Source organism: Melopsittacus undulatus, chromosome 4 (assembly GCF_012275295.1).
Source record: "Melopsittacus undulatus isolate bMelUnd1 chromosome 4, bMelUnd1.mat.Z, whole genome shotgun sequence".
Taxonomy (NCBI): domain Eukaryota; kingdom Metazoa; phylum Chordata; class Aves; order Psittaciformes; family Psittaculidae; genus Melopsittacus; species Melopsittacus undulatus.
This window is the reverse complement of record NC_047530.1, coordinates 106,533,624-106,552,576: the sequence shown is the minus strand read 5'-3', so window position 1 is coordinate 106,552,576 and position 18,953 is coordinate 106,533,624. Positions and strand designations below refer to the sequence as shown.

At 43.3% G+C, this 18,953-nt stretch overlaps 1 protein-coding gene across 1 annotated transcript in view; it reads right to left on the bottom strand.

Annotated features, from left to right (window-relative positions):
• The window catches only part of INPP5F (inositol polyphosphate-5-phosphatase F), a 43,431-nt gene extending 40,261 nt beyond the window's left edge, over nucleotides 1-3,170 (bottom strand). Inside the window, exon 1 of the mRNA XM_034062387.1 lies at nucleotides 2,915-3,170. Within this exon, the coding sequence (XP_033918278.1) occupies nucleotides 2,915-3,011 (97 nt within the window). The 5' untranslated portion in view covers nucleotides 3,012-3,170. The remainder of the gene's footprint in view (nucleotides 1-2,914) is intronic.
• Between the last annotated feature and the right edge of the window lie 15,783 nt (nucleotides 3,171-18,953).

Here is an 18,953-nt window from a genome sequence, read left to right as displayed (position 1 = left end):
TCCTGATCAAGAGCTGATGTAAGGTGTTTAAAGCACGGTTGAACAGCACATGTTTTTTCACAACACTGATGAAAGTACACTGTAGACAGCTAAATTCCTCACCAAATCTATGATGCCAAAGTGATTCATAGATTTCCTGCAGGTGACTCACTAGTGCTTTCACTTCAGAGGGGAAAAAAACACCAGAAACATCTTGTAAACATAGGCAGAAATCCTTCAAGCCAGGGCCAACCTCAGATTTTGCTTTTAGCAAATATTTACCGAGGGCTTTTTGCCTTTTTAAATTCAAGCTGTTCTCTCCACGATTCAGAGGTCATAAATACAGCTTTCAAAAATCAGCACATTTCTGAACATGCCTTTGCAGTTCAGGGAGGAGAGTTTTATAAGGCTTAGCATCAGCTCTTTAGATTCAGACCTATCATAGGAAGCAGTACTCTGCAAGGTTTGCCAGTGTTATCTATTTCAATCTGTGAATGTATGAAGATTAATTCAGAGCAGCCTCTGCGGGACAGAATAAAACCAAGGCCTCCAAAGCCAAGCAAAGATGCACAGTTAAATTACAGCCTTCTGACAGACTATTAAACATGTCAATGTACACAAGTTATGATTTTAGGATTTTTAATGCGGCAGTGACTCATCACACAATAATCCAGTTACTCACTTCCGGTCAGTGGCCTTGATTAATGAAATTAAGCTGGAATAAAATTGTAAGCTTGAGGATATTCAGCTTTGTCTTCATACATGCAAGAGCTACCAAGCCAAGAAAGACTTCTTGTTAGAGAACCATTTCTGTCTTGGGCTTGCTTTCAACACTTTAAGGTATTTCATTTCACAGCCCTAGAGCCCACTTCCATTAAGACAATCCACAGGCAGCACTGGAAAAACAAGACTACAAACACACTGAAACAGGAAAGCAGGACTAATGTCAAGAGTTTCAAGCAGACTAAGATACTTTGATATCATGTTACCTTTCATTCATCTGTAGGTCAGGGATCACATGTATACTGGCTGAAAACCTAAAGGAAAGCTAAGGACAGAATGCTGCTGAGCAGCACAAAGGCATTGCTGGGCACTGGCAAAGCCTCCATGAGGTTCATGGACTTAGAGAAAACAAAAATGTATTAAAAAATTTACAGCAATAGCTGCATGAAAACAAGTGTTTTTGGTTTCGTGATTTTGATGAAATTTTCAAAATTGATAAAAAATAAATTTTCATTATTTTTCATTATTTTGATAAAAGTATCAAAAAAATGATACTTTTAAAATTAAAGCTTTCAAACACCAATCACCATAACTACAGTTCACAAGTTTGTGCTTTCATTCATCTGGGTCAAGCAAGAGCTTTCATGCTTTTGCAGATGACTACAACTATAGCAAATCTAAAACCGAAGACTTCCCCACACACATATCATTGACTAGCAGTACTGTTTGCTAGCTTAACATCAAGTATTCTGTAAGGTGATGTATAAGCCAAAGTATTACTGGACTTTCAACTGTAAGTGAAGCTGCTGGACAAGAATAAGTCACATTAACTTGAGGCAGACTGTAATTTTATCTAAGGGATGCAAACCACTTGCACTGACAAGACATGACCCAAGTATAAAACCATAACACAGGGCAGACCAGTCTGAAAAACAGCTCTTTGGATAAACACAGATAACAATGGTATTTGATGTTTATGTATAAAGTTTTTCCAGCCTTTTATGAAAGGGATCATGAAGCGTGCTCTGCTCAGATAGCCAACCTGGTCATATGCATGCTGAACTGGCTTTATCAGAACAAATGGATCCCAAATTAGAAGACTTCTCGTTTGGTGAAACATCCAGCTATTTAGAGTATTTTTAACTTCTAAGCAGGTACACTGTAGTCCTTTACATCTAAGGTACATCTATTTCTCAAAGCAAGCTGATTTCACTGGCACAGATTGTCCAAAGAAGCTGTGGCTGCTCCATCCCTGGCAGTGCTCAAGGCCAGGTTGGATGGGGCTTGGAGCAAGCTGCTCTAGTGGAAGGTGTCCCTGCCTGTGGCACAGGGTTGGAACTGGATGAGCTTTAAGCTTCCTTCCAACACAAACCAGCCTGAGATTCTGCAACTCTAGGAATGTTATTTCATTTTATAGACACTTTTACTGACTCACCTCCAGGATAGGATAGTATCATTACCATTGTTGCAAGATTTTTGGAATGCAACCTTAGGCAAATATTTTTGTTAATACAAATCCACAATTTTTGATCCCACTTCCTTCTCGTCAGTGTGATATAGATACACTTAACCCCCTCTGTAACCATCACTTACCCTAATGAAATTTGAGAGCAATTTATAAGTGTAGAGCCCTGCTCAACCTCTCCTCAAAGAGGAGACACGGGGACACATTTGCCCCAAGACGCAGTCACCGTTCGCCGGGAACAGTGGCCAACATCCCTTACGTAAGGCTGACACCAGCACAAGATGGCCCTTCTGGTTTGGTGATGCTCCCCTGAGGGTGCCCAGATCCATTTCCAACACCATGAACTACCCTGGCTCCGCACGGGGTGGGGGGTGGCAGACGCAGCCCTACTTGATTTTGCACAGGAACAAACACATGGTACAATAAACCCCCAATTCCTCATTGGAATTGCACCCGGGGCCAAGACACGCGTGACCTCGCACCCCGCGGGCACGGCTCCGGGCAGCGGGGGCCAGCAGCAGCCGGGGCTCACCCTCCGCCGGGCGGGCGATGGGCAGAGGCGGCTCCGCGCCCGCCGGAGGTTGAACCCCATGGACCTACCCGCGGCACCACCACAGAGCCCGGCCACCCCTCACCGGGGCTCGGCACCGCCACTGCCCTTCCCTCAGCGCCCCTCTCCACAGCCGCTCCCAGCCGCCGCCCCCCGGCCCTTCCCCACACAGGAAGCGGCACCGGCGGCAGTCTCACCGGCTCTCAGCTGCAGGCTGCCGTCCCTCCGGCTGCACCACAGCGCCCGCTCCCCGCTCTGCAGGATGTAGTGGTCCTTGGCTTGGAACAGCTCCATCCTCGCACACCGCCGGGACGAAGGGCGGGAGGGCGAGCGGGGCACTCCCGCCGCTCCGCACCCGTGCGCACCGGGCGGAAAGCGGATGGGCGGCAGGGAGGTGTGGAGGGCCGGGGCGCGCTCCCGAGCCCGACGCGGGTGCGCGCACGCGCGCGCGCGGTGCCACACGAACCCCGCCGAGTGCCCGCGCCGCTGCTGCCGCCGCCGCTCCTGCCGAGGGGCGCTCCCCCGGGCGGGCGGGCGGGCACGAGCGCAGGTTCCGGCCCCGCCCCCTTCTCCGCACGTGACTCTACTCGTCAGCGCCTCTCAGCGCTCTCATTGGTGAAAGGCGGCACTGGGGCGGGGCTTGAGGAGCGCGAGGGGCGGAGCTCCCGCTCCCCTCAGCCGGCTGGTCCCTTCGGCCCAGCCCCGTGGATGGAGGCGGACTTGGGGCTGTACACACAGTGAGCAGCGGGCAGGGGCCGGGCTGAGGTGTTGTGGCAGCGATAACTGGTACTGGAGCGGGTCCAGAGAAGGGCAACGGAGCTGGTGCAGGGCTTGGAGCACAAGTGTGTGAGGAACGGCTGAGGGACCGGGGTGGGGTTTAGTATGGAGAAGGCTCAGGGGGATCTTTCCGCTCTCTGTCTGAAAGGAGGTTGTAGTGAGGTGGGGTCAGTCTCTTCTCCCAAGTAACAAGTGATAGGACAGGAGGAAACAGCCTCAAGCTGCACTAGGGAGGGTTTAGACTGGATACTGGGAAACATTTCTTCACCGAAAGACATTAGGACAGGCTGCCCAGAGCCATGGTGGAGTCGGCATCCCTGGAAGCGTTCACAACTTGTGTATATGAGGCCCTCAGTGATATGCTTTAGTGGTGGCCTTGGCAGCGCTGGGCAACGGTTGGACTTGGTGATCTTAACTGCCCTTTCAACGTAAATAACCCTGTGCCGGCAGCGCTTGGGGCTGAGTCTGAGGGGGCAGCGCTCTCCGTCCCCTCAGCGCTGCCCCGTCTGGCTCTTCGGTGGCCCCTGCTCTTCCCGGCCCCTCTGGCCCTCTCTCGGTGCGTGCAGAGGTACCGGAGCCCCGCGGGGCTTGGAAGCCTTCAGCAGCACAAGCCGCACAGCCCCAGGGGGTCATAGCCGGGCACTGCAGGCGAGGTGGTAACAACCAAGCCGGCATCCCCCAAGGTTTTCCTGCTTGCCCCCAAGAGGGAGCAACTTTAATAACTGGTGGAAACAGGCAGGAGCTGATACAATGGTCATAGGAAATCTCAATAGCCTAGCATGCATGATTTTAAATATGTATACAGAGAGGAGCACCTCCTGATATAAGTTATTAGGATAGTATAGTTAGTTACACACTGTCTCCTGTCCAGGCAACACTGGAAAGCGTACCAGCAAGCCCGTCATTGCTACAGGCTTACTGACTGGTTGCCCACAGGTTTCCAGAGCTTTTGTTTGTTTATAGAAGCTCAAGTCCTGCTCCCTACAAAGCTGAAGTAGAAATGGACATGGACAAATAGCATCCCATTGTGACTACAGCCATTTGGGAGCAGCTTGGTCTGTTGGAAAAGTATCTTCAGTATATCATGAAAATTAATGGTACATGCAAGTAAATAGGTTTACGTCATACCAGAAAACAAATTTTCCCATATTTTCATCTATTTCCATTTACCCTTCTTAGAAGAAATTATTTTTAATTACTATACTGGATTTATATTATTTTGAATGCAGTTTAAGGTTTTTCTTTCAAATACAAGATCTGACCTCCGATGTTGCTTTTTAAGTATACTTAAATAGCATAGGAACAACATAAATGGAACTGAACTCTATTTGATTTGATAATAGAGGCTGGTATCTCTTAACATTTTCCCCAGGGCAGGTATACAAAAAGGTGCACTGTTCTTGGATACAGACCCTGATTTTAAACATGCTTACACATCGTGAATGCCCTATGGCTTCCAGTGTAGCACTGTCCTGCCCAGTTCTTGAATGAGGCAGTCAGTGCCATTGGCACAATGCTAGTAATTCAGATCACTTCTGTGAATACTGGGCAAGAAAAGAGTTTGAATGTCTTCTCAGCATTTAATTAACTAGATCTTTTTTGAATTAATTACTTTTTGACTTTGTATCAAACATACACAGGAATGCAATACAGGGATGGATTGATCCATGGCTTGTTTCCTACCAGAACAATGCAGTGCTGTTTCCTCACTTGTAAATTGATACATTTACAGTGCCATAAAATGAAGCCTATCCCAAGTGGAGAAGGCATTGTGAAATTACAGGTCAAATAAGTGGAGAACAGAGCTGTGATTGCAATGGGGTGTATTTTGTGTCTCTAACTGAAAGCTCCTGGTGTGCAAAGAAATCAGTGTCTGTCTTTCAGTTTTAGCTGCCTAAAGGGAAGAATGATGATCAGGAAGAGCCTCAGGTTCTTCAAATGCTCAGTTCAGTACAATCCTTTGTGCATCTTCCGCTTGAGAGAGAAGTACCTCTGTGACCCTGCAAGAAAGCTGGCAATTGTCTGCTAACAGAGATTCTTGAGTTTTGCTCTTCTCTGTCTCTTCCCTGCCTTGCACTATGAGAAGGGCAGGACAACAGTCAGTTAGATGAGTCACAGGCAGCAGGCATCTTAGTGGCAGTAGCTGCAGCAATCCCCTTTTCACAGAAAGATGTGTAAAACCTTAAGGAAAAAAGAAATTTGAGAATTACAGTGATACAGATTTACTAATATAGGAGGTGAGGAAGATTTTTGAGAAGTTCACTCCTTGGGTAGAAGAATCTCTTTTAGCTGTCAGTTGTACATACGTGCCTGTATACTTTGTTGTCTTTTCCTGGACAGAACAAATAAACACATTATGCAGTGGTACCATTCCTTCATTTCATTGTGCAAATGTCAGCAGTTGACTTTAATTGAATTCTCTGTGAAACCTATAAAGACTTAACTAAGGTGATTAATATTGTCCTGTAAGAACAAATGATAATCAGTATGAAAATGACATTAAGAAAGATGTCCTGCCCCTGCTATGGACTCCAGCCACTCAGAGTAGCTCCATCAACAGTTCACTTGGCATTTGTCACACAACAGGACAGTGGGAATCTCCAGCTGGGGCATGGGAACTAGCAGCTGACAGCAGAGATTTCCAGAACGAGCCTGTTCTGTCAGTGGCAGATCAATGTAGGAATTTCATCCTCCTGCCAGAAGTTTCTGCTTCCCTTTATCGTGCCAAATCAAAAGTTCCTTTGGACACAACTCTGGCTGAGAGCACTGAAGACTGCTGACAGAGAGGTATGGGCTGCTGCAGAGGTCAGCCTCTTCAACTTACAAATAGAAAGGTTCACCAACTGTTATTAAACTTTTGAAACCATTCTTTGAAAAGATTGGTTTATCTCTCATACAATGTTTCTCTATTAGTGTATTATTCGTATATATATATGAGTTATAGAATGGTCAGGGTTGGAAAAGACCTTAACATCATGTGATGACAGGACATTAAGAAATGAGAAATGTCCTTACTAAATGTTAAAATTCAGGACCCAGGCAAGAGCTTGATTTTCAAAGCATCCAGTCTAGAAAAACATTTTAAGTGTATGCAATCTGCACTATCATTTGCTAAGTATTTCTCACTGCCACTTGCAATATCATCTCTATTCTGCATGCATTTTCCAAATGGTTTGGTTTGCGTAATGCAGAGAGTTGCCATTAAAATAATTCAGAGCTCCTTGCAGAGATTTGAAGGATAGATTTTGTTTCGCTCTTGTTCACCCTTTGATTGGGTTGGTTTTTTTTTTCCCCTCTAGGTAGTTTTCTGTTCACATTCTGTATTTTCTCCACAGATTCACAGCTGGTCAGTGTGTTTGTGAGCCTGTCAGCTTCAGTTAGCATAGAAAAAGAAGACTTGGAAAGGGAGCTTTTCATTTTTGCAGTTCATTGTCAATAGCTAATGGTGAGGAAATGCAGAGGCTGACGATTAGTCATGGGCTCTCACTCTCAGTGTCACCTGCTTTCAAGTTCAAATGTTGATTAATGTGAAGTGCTGATTTAGCAACACTCTCTGCTTGGAAGCACATTTGTCTGGATAGATTGAACAAATACACATCTTCCTGGGATGAATAATACCCATCTTGGAAATGATGTTGAGAGTGTGAGGATCTTTATTTCTAAATGTCTATGATTGAGAAGATGTGGAACATTTTTGTTTGTTTGGCTTTCATACTCCTGGTAGCTTTCCATCAGAAAAATCTTCTTTGGCAGTGAATACACCTATAATGTATTTGAAGCACTTCTGTCAGCCTGCAAAATATCCTTATAGGTAGCTTACTCCTTTGCTATTAGAGATACTAGGTCACAGGTACAGTTGGTGGAGATTTTATACTTTGGACATTTGCTGCTTTGCTTTCACCCGATTGGTTAAGCCATCACTTACTTAACTATCCCACAATGAGAGGAAAGAATTTTTGCTGCCTTGTTGTTTATTTGAGGTACATTTAGTCTAGTTGTTTACAGGATTAAGTGCCATAAAGATGATAAAAACCAATCTTGCAGGGACATCAGCCAGCTCCCTCAGCACTTCTGGATGCATCCCATCAGGTCCCAAGAACTATTTGATGTCAGTTTATTCAAGTGACTCCTAATTCAGTCATCTTCTACTGCTGGTAGAACTTCTGTAGCCTACCTTTGCTCTTAGACACAGAGGCAAGGGAGGCCTGAGAGCAGATCATTCAGTAAAACCTGAGGCAAAAAAAAAGCCTCAGCCTTTTCTATGTCCTCACCCCACTCAGCATTGAGCTTAAGTTTTCTTTGGTCATCTTCTTGATGCCAGAGTAACTATAGAAGCCTTCCTTGTTCCCCTTCATACTCTTTGCCAGTTTTTAATCTAGCTGTGCTTTGTCATTCCTATTTGCATCCCGGTGTGCCCAGGCAATGCATCTGTATTCCTTCTGAGTAGTCTCTACCCACTTGTGCCTCCCATATGCTTCCATATGCTTCCTTTTTGCTTCCTTAACTGAGCTTAGGTTTCTCCATCAGTTGTCCCCATTCATCCTCCTGTTATGCCTGCTGGTTATCTTGCAGACAAGACAAACTGGTTTGCCTGATTCTGTGACTTAGATGGTTCTTATGTGTTCTTACTAATACAGGAATGTAATTAATTCATGATGCTATACTCTTAATATCTTAGATCACATGCATGGATCAGGGCTTCTACAATATTCCAGTCAGGTTCTTTAATTTCCCTTATTCTTCATCACACAGTTACTAACCTGATTTGGTAAATTATCATGCAAGAAGGACTCTTGGGTTACCTTCCTCTTCTGAAATAGGTTTTTTTTAAGGCTTTTATGTGCTTTTAAAGAGTCTGCGTCACGTATTAACCAAACACTCTGAAAAGCCTGCTTTGAGAAGGAGCCTCCTCAGAACAAAAGGAACACAGTAGGTTCTTCACATTGACAGTATAGCAGACAAAAAGATGTTTGTTTGTGACAGCCAACAGTTGCCACCAGAATACTTCTGAAGTACCTGTAAATGTACTTTCAGTATTAAATACTCTGAAAAATACTTGTATGTTGTGTTTTAGAACAGAAAAACACAAAACCACTGGCATGAATATTAGCTTTTGGCAAGAAAATGACAACTTTCTCAAACCCAGGGAAAGCAGTTCAGCATACAGATTTCTGCCTGGTTTTATTTTAAGCTTGCTTTCCACTGAAATAACTTTTTCATATGGCAGCTGTAGTTGTTATCTCTAAAGGAAGAGGGACATTGGTATTTCCTCCTTCCCCATGAAAACCTCGTTTGCAATGAGAAATTTCCACTGACTTCACAATCTTTCCTGAGCACAGAGGAAAACAATAACATTTTCCCTTCAAAGCCGTGTGTATGTGGTTACCATCTGCAATGTACTACATGGCTTGTGGGTAATGTATCGATTTCCCTCTGTGGCACTTAACTGTTACAATCAAATAAACGAGACCATCTGCAAAAAGAAATGAGAATGTTTTGACTGCCTACAATTCTTTTATTCTACAGTTGCAAACTTTACTTTGCAGTCTATCAAGCTAGCACAATGACACATGAAAAGCTTCCTTACTGTGTTATTGATCTGCCTTCATCAGTTGAAATACTGTTTATAGTATACTAAGGCCACATTTAATTCTCCATTTCTACAAGGTAAAGGAGACTGACAAAGAAAGAGGAGGCTCCAAGCTGACAGGCTGTTCTTCATGGCCATTGTAATAAAAATCACAGCTAATTTAAAACAGATTCTACCTGCTTTTCCTCTTTGATTACCTGGGAATGCTGTTTTCACATTGGTTTTAGAGGTGGACAAAGTAGACCAGACACAGAAAATCCCTCACCAAGTAGACTGAATCTTTTTACTCCGCTTTCTGTCTTTTCATTGATTAAAGGTTGATGAATCCTATTTGCTATAAAGCATCGAGGAAATCTGTACAACAGACTCATTTTTCCCAAGTGTGGGGTTTTGCACATTTGCCTTACAAGAGACTTTTCCTTTCTAGAGCTATATTTGATCACAGAAAGTTTAAGTGTGGGTGGTTCTAAACCAGGCTTCCTCACAACCATATGTATCTTTATTAGGGTGGCATGAGGTCACAGTTGGGGCTTCTATGGAAATGTTCCAAAGACAACTTTGTCTTGGTGGTGGTTCCAGCTACAAATCAGTATTTAACTCTGTGTCTTGGGAGTGGAGCAGAATACATTTAGTAAAACTGGGATGGAATATTACAGAAACAAGCCTCAGTTATCTTTGTAATGCTGTTGGGGTTCATTGAATCTAGATTTTTCTGAAAGTTTTATTTTCTGTCTTTATTTATAAATATGACTACTCAGTTTCTCTGAGTATTGCAGTGACTTGGTAGTAAAATAGCAAAATAGATGTATTCCATTCTTCAAGTAACTAACTCCCTCTGTTGTGTATACTGTTGAGGCTGAGAATCCAGTATTGCCTGAAGAATAGCAATAGTTGCCATGTACTGAAGTGTTATTACATTTCTCTGTCACTTTTCACCCCGTTTTTGGCTGTGCTAAGAAAAAGGAATTTATTAGTTATTCACTGCAAAAATCTTTGTCAGTTGAATGTGATGGGAATAAATGCAGGATAAGCTTTACTTTCCCTGGGTTTGATTTCTTTTAAAATTGCTTTCCTCTTGCTCCCCTTTCTCGTGGCACTTACTGGTTTGTATAACAGTTATTATTATACATTGATTACATTACTCTCGTGCCCAGGAACTCTTGTTATGGATAAGGACCCCTGACGTGCTATACTTTACAAAGCCAGTGTGGAATGCCTATTCACATTCCAGAGATTTAGAACCATTACAAAAGACAAGGAACAAGGAGAGAATGAGAGGTTTAAAGGATGGAACACAAGCTAATGAGACATTATTGATTAGCCTGGAAGCCAGTGCTTTCAACACTCCAGGATTTTAAGCACTACTAAGTTGTGATGGAAAGAATACTGTAGTACTCCAGTTATTACATTTTTAATATAAAACTTTTCTATTCTATCATTCTAGATGACTTCATTTTCTATATTGTAACTAACATGCCTCTTAAATAGCAGATGTATTTATATAGTTACAGCAAAAGTCTATGCAATAAGTGAATTTGGGGTAAAATTCTTTCCTTACCCCAGATGATGTTCCAGAGTGAGCTTGCAGAGTAAGGTTTGCCATGCTGTGACATTCAGCAACAATTCTGCTAAAGGCAGCTTAAATAATCATTTCCTCCTTCCCAGCTGTGTGTTTCTATTCCTGTACCATGCCTGCCCTGTACAGCCACAAGCATTTGTGCAGCACATTGTGAACTGAATTCAGGGAACTAATACAGATGCCAAATAGCCTACTAAAACAGTGTTTACAAAACTGAACTCCAAATAACAGTAACCAGAGTAATAGTAAACTTGCCTAGTCCTTATTGAACAGAAACAGCCTAATTTTTTAGGCTTAGAATTTAATTAACTTGGCAATTCACTCCAAGTTTAAGGCTTGATCTAGTTTTGTCTCCTCCGCAACTGGAGCACCAGTCCTGGAATGCATCTTCCAGTTTTGTTTCAGCAGTAAGGACTCCATGTGCTCATCCAGACTTGGAGCAGCAGTACCCTGTGATAAGACACAGAGGTGCTGTCCAAAAGCTTTTCCAGTGACCATTATATCACCTTCCCAAATGACACAAGCTGGAATAGTGAGGATAGGCTTCTGTAAGACTTGCTGTAGCTCAGCCAGATTCACCAGCACAGATAGGCTGTCTGGAAAGCTGATTTATTTTTAACACTGCTACTGAAGTTATTCTAGTAGACATCTAAAGCCATAATGAAACCTTCTTGACATTCATACTCACTGCTTTCCAGTAAAACTCATCTTTACAGAACCCCAGCCTCTACATAAAGCTGTGTTTCTGCTGCAGATTAACATGTAAGTATTTAAGAGTAGGAATGTATGAAATTCTAAGAAGGACACTGAATCCTTTTCTCCCAAGAGCAGAATCTCTAGTTGCTAAGAGATAATTCAGGTCAAAACCTACTGTATCAGCTTTTCTTCATCTGTGGCATGTGGATAAGAAAGTCCTGTATAGAATCTGCAGTCCTCAAGCTCTTGATGCTCCATTAAGTACTGTACCGGTAATTAGAATTCTTATGACTCTCAAAGGGCTAAACCAGAACATTAAAAGAACTTTCTTTTCCTGTGAGAGGATACATTTTATACTTGGATAACTAGGATAGATGATCATTGCTGACAGAGAGAAGATAGAGAGGCTAGAAGTGTTTATTGCTGGCTTTGCATTTCTTGAGCAATGATATGTAGGTCATTATAAAACCTAGGGAAAAAAGATGGATTTGGGACTGAAAATCAGGAAGTCTGAATTCTTGACGAGTCTGCCTGGCCTTGGATTAATATCTTAAGCTCTCTGTACCTCATTTTAGCATATATGACTAAAGGTACTATTTCCCCTGGTATAGGAGGTGCTATAGCCTGACTATATTAATATGTGTAGAATGTTTTAAACTGCTACGGTGAAAGAGTTTATGCTCATATTTGTATGCAGATAAATGAAGGCAAGCTCTATATTCTATGGCAAAATTAAACTATACCTCAGACCAACCAGGGAAGTTCTGGATTGTCATTGGAGTCAGTCAGGTTTTGCATTTGATGAAGGGGAATGCCAGGGAGAATCCAAGGTGGAATCAGAGCCACACGTAACACTTGGCAGTTACTAATGTGCTTTTCATTTTGTTTGACATTTTAATTATGTTACAACATATATATACATTTGAATGATATATATACTGCATATCTGTAATAGCTTTACACCCTAGGTCTATGACTATGTGTGATAAATGAGAGAGCTGTAACACTGTGACTGATAGCTACATAGATGACTCAGCTTTACCAGGAGATGTTTTAAGAAAAGGTCAATACCATTCCTGTACAAAACCTTAACATTTCCTAGAAACCTCGTATAAATACTCAGTGACCTCTGTGGGAGAAGAGCAATATAAAATATTGCAAGACCCCATTTCATTTATTAAAGCATCATAAACTTGCCATATACATTACACCATACAGAATGTAGGAGGAAATAGATCTCTGAGTAATTACTGAGGGGAAGAATCATAAGCATGTGTTGTTGTTGCAGGAGCCTACACTATGTCATCTATCCAGTAGGACCAGGTGGAGACATGATAACCTTGGAGAAGTAAGTATTGATCTTTGAATACTAACAGAAGCCCCAGAAAGCAGAAAAAGTATTTTGCCTTCTAATTTACCATTGTTTGCGCATGTCCATTTAAGATGGAATCAATACCCTTTCTTCTTATGCTATTCCTGGGCAATAGTGTATGTCTGCACTTAATATGACCTTTGATCCTGTCTCTTATAGTTTTTCCATAACTAAGGAAAAAGCTCCCAGTTACAACACCTCCACAGTCCCAAATAGTTGGGAAGGTTTTTTTTCAGAGTGGTTACTAATGGTTAACTCCTGAGTTAGTCTCTACCGATGGCCCAGATAATGGAATAACAAGAGTACTTACTGAGTTAGAAGGGCCAGAGAGCCCACTGGGGATCAGGATCCCATTGTCAGATTATTGTGACAAGTTGAGGAAGTTAATTGAAATGAATGAAATGGCTGGCAAGAGGAATGATCACACTCATCAATGTTAGCACAGGAGCAGCTGGATAATCAGGAATTCTGGGGTAATCCCAGATCATAAATTGATCAAGCAACCAGGAACAAAAACAGTCAAATAAATAATCCAGTTATACTAAAATGAATTCACAGGAGCATTATACATAAGACCTACGCAGTAATCCTTTTACTCTAAGTAAGATCTCAGTGGGAATGCTATATTCAGTTTGATACAACCATTTCAGGAACTACCAACTAAAAAAGGGCCAAAGGCCTGTTTTTATTCAGAATAATTTGAATTTTAGAAGCTATGATTTATGATTTGAAGAATTAAGATTCTTTTGATGAGTTTCTCATGGGAAAGAGGAAAACAGTCTGGAAATACATGAAAATTGCTGGAAAGAGGACAAAAATAACTTGTTTCTTTGTTCACTGTTGCTGAATCATAGAATGGTTGAGGTTGAAAGGAACCTGTGGTCCAACCTTTCTGCTCACTACAGGCTCAATTACAACAGGTTGCTCAGGATCATGTCTGGTGGGGTTTTGTGTATCTCCAGAGATGGTGACTCCACAGCCACCCTGGGCAGCCTGTGCCAGTATTTGACTTCCCTCACAGTGAAAAAGGGTTTTTCTTAACTTGAAGCAGATTTCCTGTATTTCTGTTTGTGCCCATTTCCTCTTGTCCTGTCACTGAGTATTACTGAGAAGAGTCTGGCCCCATCTTGTTTTCGTTCTCCCATCAGGCATTTACACACATTGATAAGATTCCCCCTGAACCTTTTTTTTTGTGAGGCTAAACAATCCCAGGTCTTATCCCAAAGAAGACATAGTGAGCATAATTGACAGCAACTAAGAATATGGATGAATGAGCATGGGAACAGACTGCTCACTGACATTAGCTGGCCAATACCCACTAGTGGTTTTTAAGAACAGGTTAAGCAAGGCAGGAGTGAGGTAATGTTATCTCTTCCTAGTCACAATTTAGGATGATTTGTGGCACCCTTAGGTCTTTGAATCTCAGTCTCTTTGCTCATCTCCGCATTGCCTTAGCTTTCTTTTCAACCATCACACTCTGTCTTCTCTTGTGCATGTATCTATCAAGCAGCGGCAGAAGCTCCTGTCAAGGCATCACAACACCACAGCACTACAAACACTAGCGAATCAGAAATTGCAAGATTCATCCTGCTTACCTCTCTTTGCTTGCTGCCCTTCTTCCAGCTGGGTTCTCAGTCTTCAGAGCGATGGCCTTAATGTCATGTCCTATGCTCAGGTCTTGTGAGGATATTCAATTTAAACCTGCCTTGTTATAAATAACAAACTGAACTTAAGCTCCAGATCCACCTGAGAAACAGTAGGATCCATAGTGTCCCAATTTCTTGTTTTAATTAAGAAAAACTACCTCCTTCACAGGAATTTTATTTCTTTTTGTGCTGTTTACTGATGATTTTTCCTTGGTATCTGTTGTCCAAATGTACTTCAAACTTGAGGGAGTTTTTGTCAATGTTTACCAAAAAAAAAAAGCAATGAATGAGCTATGTAAAGAAAAAGGTTCACACCCACAACAGGAAAAAAGAGAAAAAAGGCTGGCATTCTATTTTTCTCCACTCAGCCATGCTTACTTCTTTACAGAAGCAGTAACTTTGAATGTGCCAAAAAACTCCAAACCCCTGAAAACTCATAGAATCACAGAATGGTTTGGGTTGGAAAGGACCTTAAGATCATCCAGTTCCAACCCCCCTGCCATGGGCAGGGACACCTCACACTAAACTATGTCACCCAAGGCTCTGTCCAACCTGGCCTTGAACACTGCCAGGGATGGAGCATTTAGCTCTTCTTTGGGTACCCTGTGCCAGGGCCTCAGCACCCTCACAGTAAAGAACTTCTTCCTTACATCTCGCCTGAGCTTTCCCTGTTTAAGTTTGAACCCATCACCCCTTGTCCTGTCTCTCCAGTGTCTGATAAAGAGTCCCTTTCTGGCATTGTTGTAGGTGCCCTTCAGATACCAGAAGGCTGCTCTGAGGTCCTCACATGGCTTCTCCAGGCTGAACAGCCCCAGCTTTCTCAGCTTGTCTCCATACAGGAGGTGCTCCAGCCCCTGATCATCCTCATGGCCCCCTCTGGACTTTCACCAACACCTCTGTGTCCTTCTTATGTTGAGGACACTGTGATTTCAAAAATAAGAAAACAAATGTGAGCAAAACCCCAAATAACTTTCCTGCTCAACTAAAATGGTTTGAGATCAGGTTTCTGAGACCAACTAGTGCATTATGCATGGGGTTGTTCTGTTTGGCTGATTTGATTTGCCTCAAGCCTCCATGTTAATTACAGTGAAAAGCTAAATACAGACTCGATTTAAATTTGCTAACAATCTTAAAAATAGATGCTTGTGCCCTACACTTAATCCAACACAGCATCCGCAGGCAAATGCAATTTAACACTACCAAACCCAGCTGTGGTCACAGATTTCATTCTCAGTTGGAGTATGTCAGTTTAAGTAGCCATGTAACATTCAGTTTTCAACAGTGTGTTTGGATCCAGCTTATGGGAGATAAAACCTGATCTCCTGTCATAGCAGTATAATGCCTGTGGGGAAATGATTTGGGAAGGACTGGGAATTAAAACTCCTGCATTGTACTACTGATACTGCAGATAATTTACCATACCACTTGTAAACTCAAATAATAGGTGTATGGCCTATCCCTGTGGAGTATTTTATGATTGGGAGGAATGCTGGAATCATATAATTGAAATATTAGATAAGTACACGTAAGAGCGAATTTCCTTGAGATAGGCACTACGTGAAAAATAATCCCCAACCATTGTGATAATAGGAAGAATTTATGTGGATGGTGCTCCATTATGCAAAGACCGATTTTCACTCAATGCTTTACATGATCTCTTCTTACAGCCCTATATGTTAAAGATAAGGCTGCATCAGCTATTGGATCAAAAAGGTTGGAGCAATTCATAGTCAGATGGTTGTTCACTTCTTGGCAACTCATCATTCCATGCACAAACCTCTGTCCTTCATCAGAAGTGTACTTAACTCAGGTGTTGGGGCAATCTCAAGGACAAACACAGGCTGGGCAGAGACTGGATTGAGAACAGCCCTGAGGAGAAGGTCTTGGGGGTGTTGGTTGACAGGAAGCTCCCCATGATCCAGCTGCGTGCACTTGAGCCCAGAACCTCCCTGCTCTTCCCCATGTGTGCTGGGCTGCACCCCTGGAGCATGAGCAGCAGCTCAGGGAGGGGATCCTGCCCCTCTGCTGCGCTATGGGGAGACCCCCCCTGCAGCCCTGATCCAGCTTTGGGGCAACAGCACAAGAGGGACCTGGAGCTGTTGGAGCGAGGCCAGAGGAGGCCATGGAGATGCTGTGAGGGCTGGAGCAGCTCTGCTCTGGAGCCAGGCTGAGAGAGCTGGGCTGGGGCAGCCTGGACAAGAGAAGGCGCCTTAAGGAGCCTTAGGAACCTCAGCGCAGCTCCAGTGCCCAAAGGGGCTGACAAGAAATCTTCCCTGTGAGGGTGCTGAGGCGCTGGCACAGGGTGCCCAGAGAAGCTGTGGCTGCCCCATCCCTGGCAGTGCTCAAGGCCAGGTTGGACACAGGGGCTTGGAGCAACCTGCTCTAGTGGAAGGTGTCCCTGCCCGGGATGAGCTCTAATGTCCCTTCCAGTACAAGGTGTTCTATGATTCTATGACTCAAAGCGGCTGCTTTAGAAAGACGCCGGATCCCTGAGGCCCCCTGGCCCCAGCTCCAGCGGCAGGACCCGGCAGCGAGCCCCCGGCTTTGCCCGAGGCAGGATCCGGCCGCTGCAGCCCCATCTCCGGCGCTCTGCTGCCCTCTGCTGCTCGATGAGGACACTGCTCGTCCCCAGTTCACATCACGTTGATATTAACGTCATAAGTGAAGCTGTATTGGTGACATTCGGCCAGAATGAGCATTTGGGCCGTATTTGCCACTTGTAGTAATGCAAGTGTATCAGAACGATAATTTCTGACCTTATATAGTTACCCAGTATATGCTGGTTTTAATATTAATGCCGTTAAACAGCCCGTTTTCTGTAGGTTACTGTTGGCTGTATGATGAATGCTAAATTACCACTTACTTTGTCAGTTTCTTCCACTGACTGGATTTTGCCTTTACCAGAGCACCATATAGCAAATAAACTTAATTAGAATCATGTTTCTTGGCTCAAACCCAAGTAACTTTTGGATTTTTAGGGTTTTAGATTGTAAATTTGAAAGATTCTCAGAGGATGGTTGTGCCAAGATGCCCCTTCTGCACATGACCTGCTGGAATCACACCTGAAATATCCATATGAACTCATATAAAAATTGGTCTTTTCGTCCTCCATCATTTACATAAATGTACTCAGATTTTGATCCAACTTCTGGCAACAACAGAAGCTTCTGTTGTGCAATCCATGGGACAGAAAATCCACCAGGGAGAACAGGGAAAATCACAAGCACACAAAGTTCCCTGACATTCCTGCCTCTGGAAGCAGAAGAAAGAATGCTTTGGGAATGAATTAGGCTGACAGATCAGGCTCCATCAGCAGCTGCTGGAGACTCACAGAGTTCCCAGTGGAAAACTTACAGATGAAAAGCAAAAATATCACCAGGTGACACTGGAAGAATTTCACCCTTTTGGATGGTACAAAATCTGAATCAGTGAATCTGATTCAATCCATTTTAAAATAAAGGCTTTGAGCCTCCGTGTAAGAATCTGAGAACACGTTTTATTTGAATGGAATAATGACAATCTAAGGTGATTTCTTAGAGTGGTGAGCATAAGGAACACATCATTCTCTGATCAACCAGAACCAGCATCATGTTCTCTCCTTCCATAACCCTTCTCTGCATGCCATTTTCATACAGATCCTAAAGGTCAGTGTGTCCTAAAGGTAACAAAGCACAGGCAGAAGAGGGACAGTTTGTACCTCCCAGCTGAGCTAAGCATCTAAAACACCCTTGTGTTTTAGAACTACCCAAATATAGTACTGGTTTATCACAGGAAAGCTGAAATGATTCACAAATAATAAAGACATTGCTGAATAAAAGCACAAATTCAAGTGAATGAATAAAAGTTGTCAGCCTTTCCTAGATGAGCATAGGGCCTGCTTTTATAATGGGCTGACTCATTCCCTCCTATTGAAAAGCCAGACCTACCATACAAAACCAAACCTGTTACATCTCAAAAGTAGGTGTTGCTGAGAAGAAGGTATTCGAAACTGCACCTTTGCTCAGTGTTTTTTCACTTCAGTTTAGCACCTTTACCCTTAGCTGGGTTGTGCTCAGTTCTAAGCCTGCAGGAACTGAAGAACTACTGCTAGTGTTCAGCCCAGTGCTGCTGGAAGCATCCAAGGCTTGTGCTGCCCGAGCCTATAGGCTTGTATTTCTTTTGAGGCAGGATTGTTGCTAGAATTCAGATTTGGAATGAGAATTAGAGTTGTGGATATGGAATAAAGAGGTGTGGGTATGAGCCAATGGTTTTCTATTTGGTTTACAAACACAAAACCAAACTCTAATCCCTCTGCTAAGAGATTGATGTCTTCAGCACTCGGCTCTGGTAAGGCTGCACCTGGAATCCTGTGTTCAGTTCTGGGTCCCTCACTACAAGTAAGACATTGAGGTGCTGGAGTGGGACCAGAGAAGGGCAATGGAGCCGGAGCAGTGCCTGGAGCACAAGTGTGATGGGGAAGGGCTGAAGGACCTGGGGGTTTTAGTCTGGAGAAGAGGGACCTTAGTCTGGCTCAGGGGGGACCTTGTTGCTTTCTACAACTGCCTGACTGGAGGTTGTAGAGAGGTGGGGGTTGGTC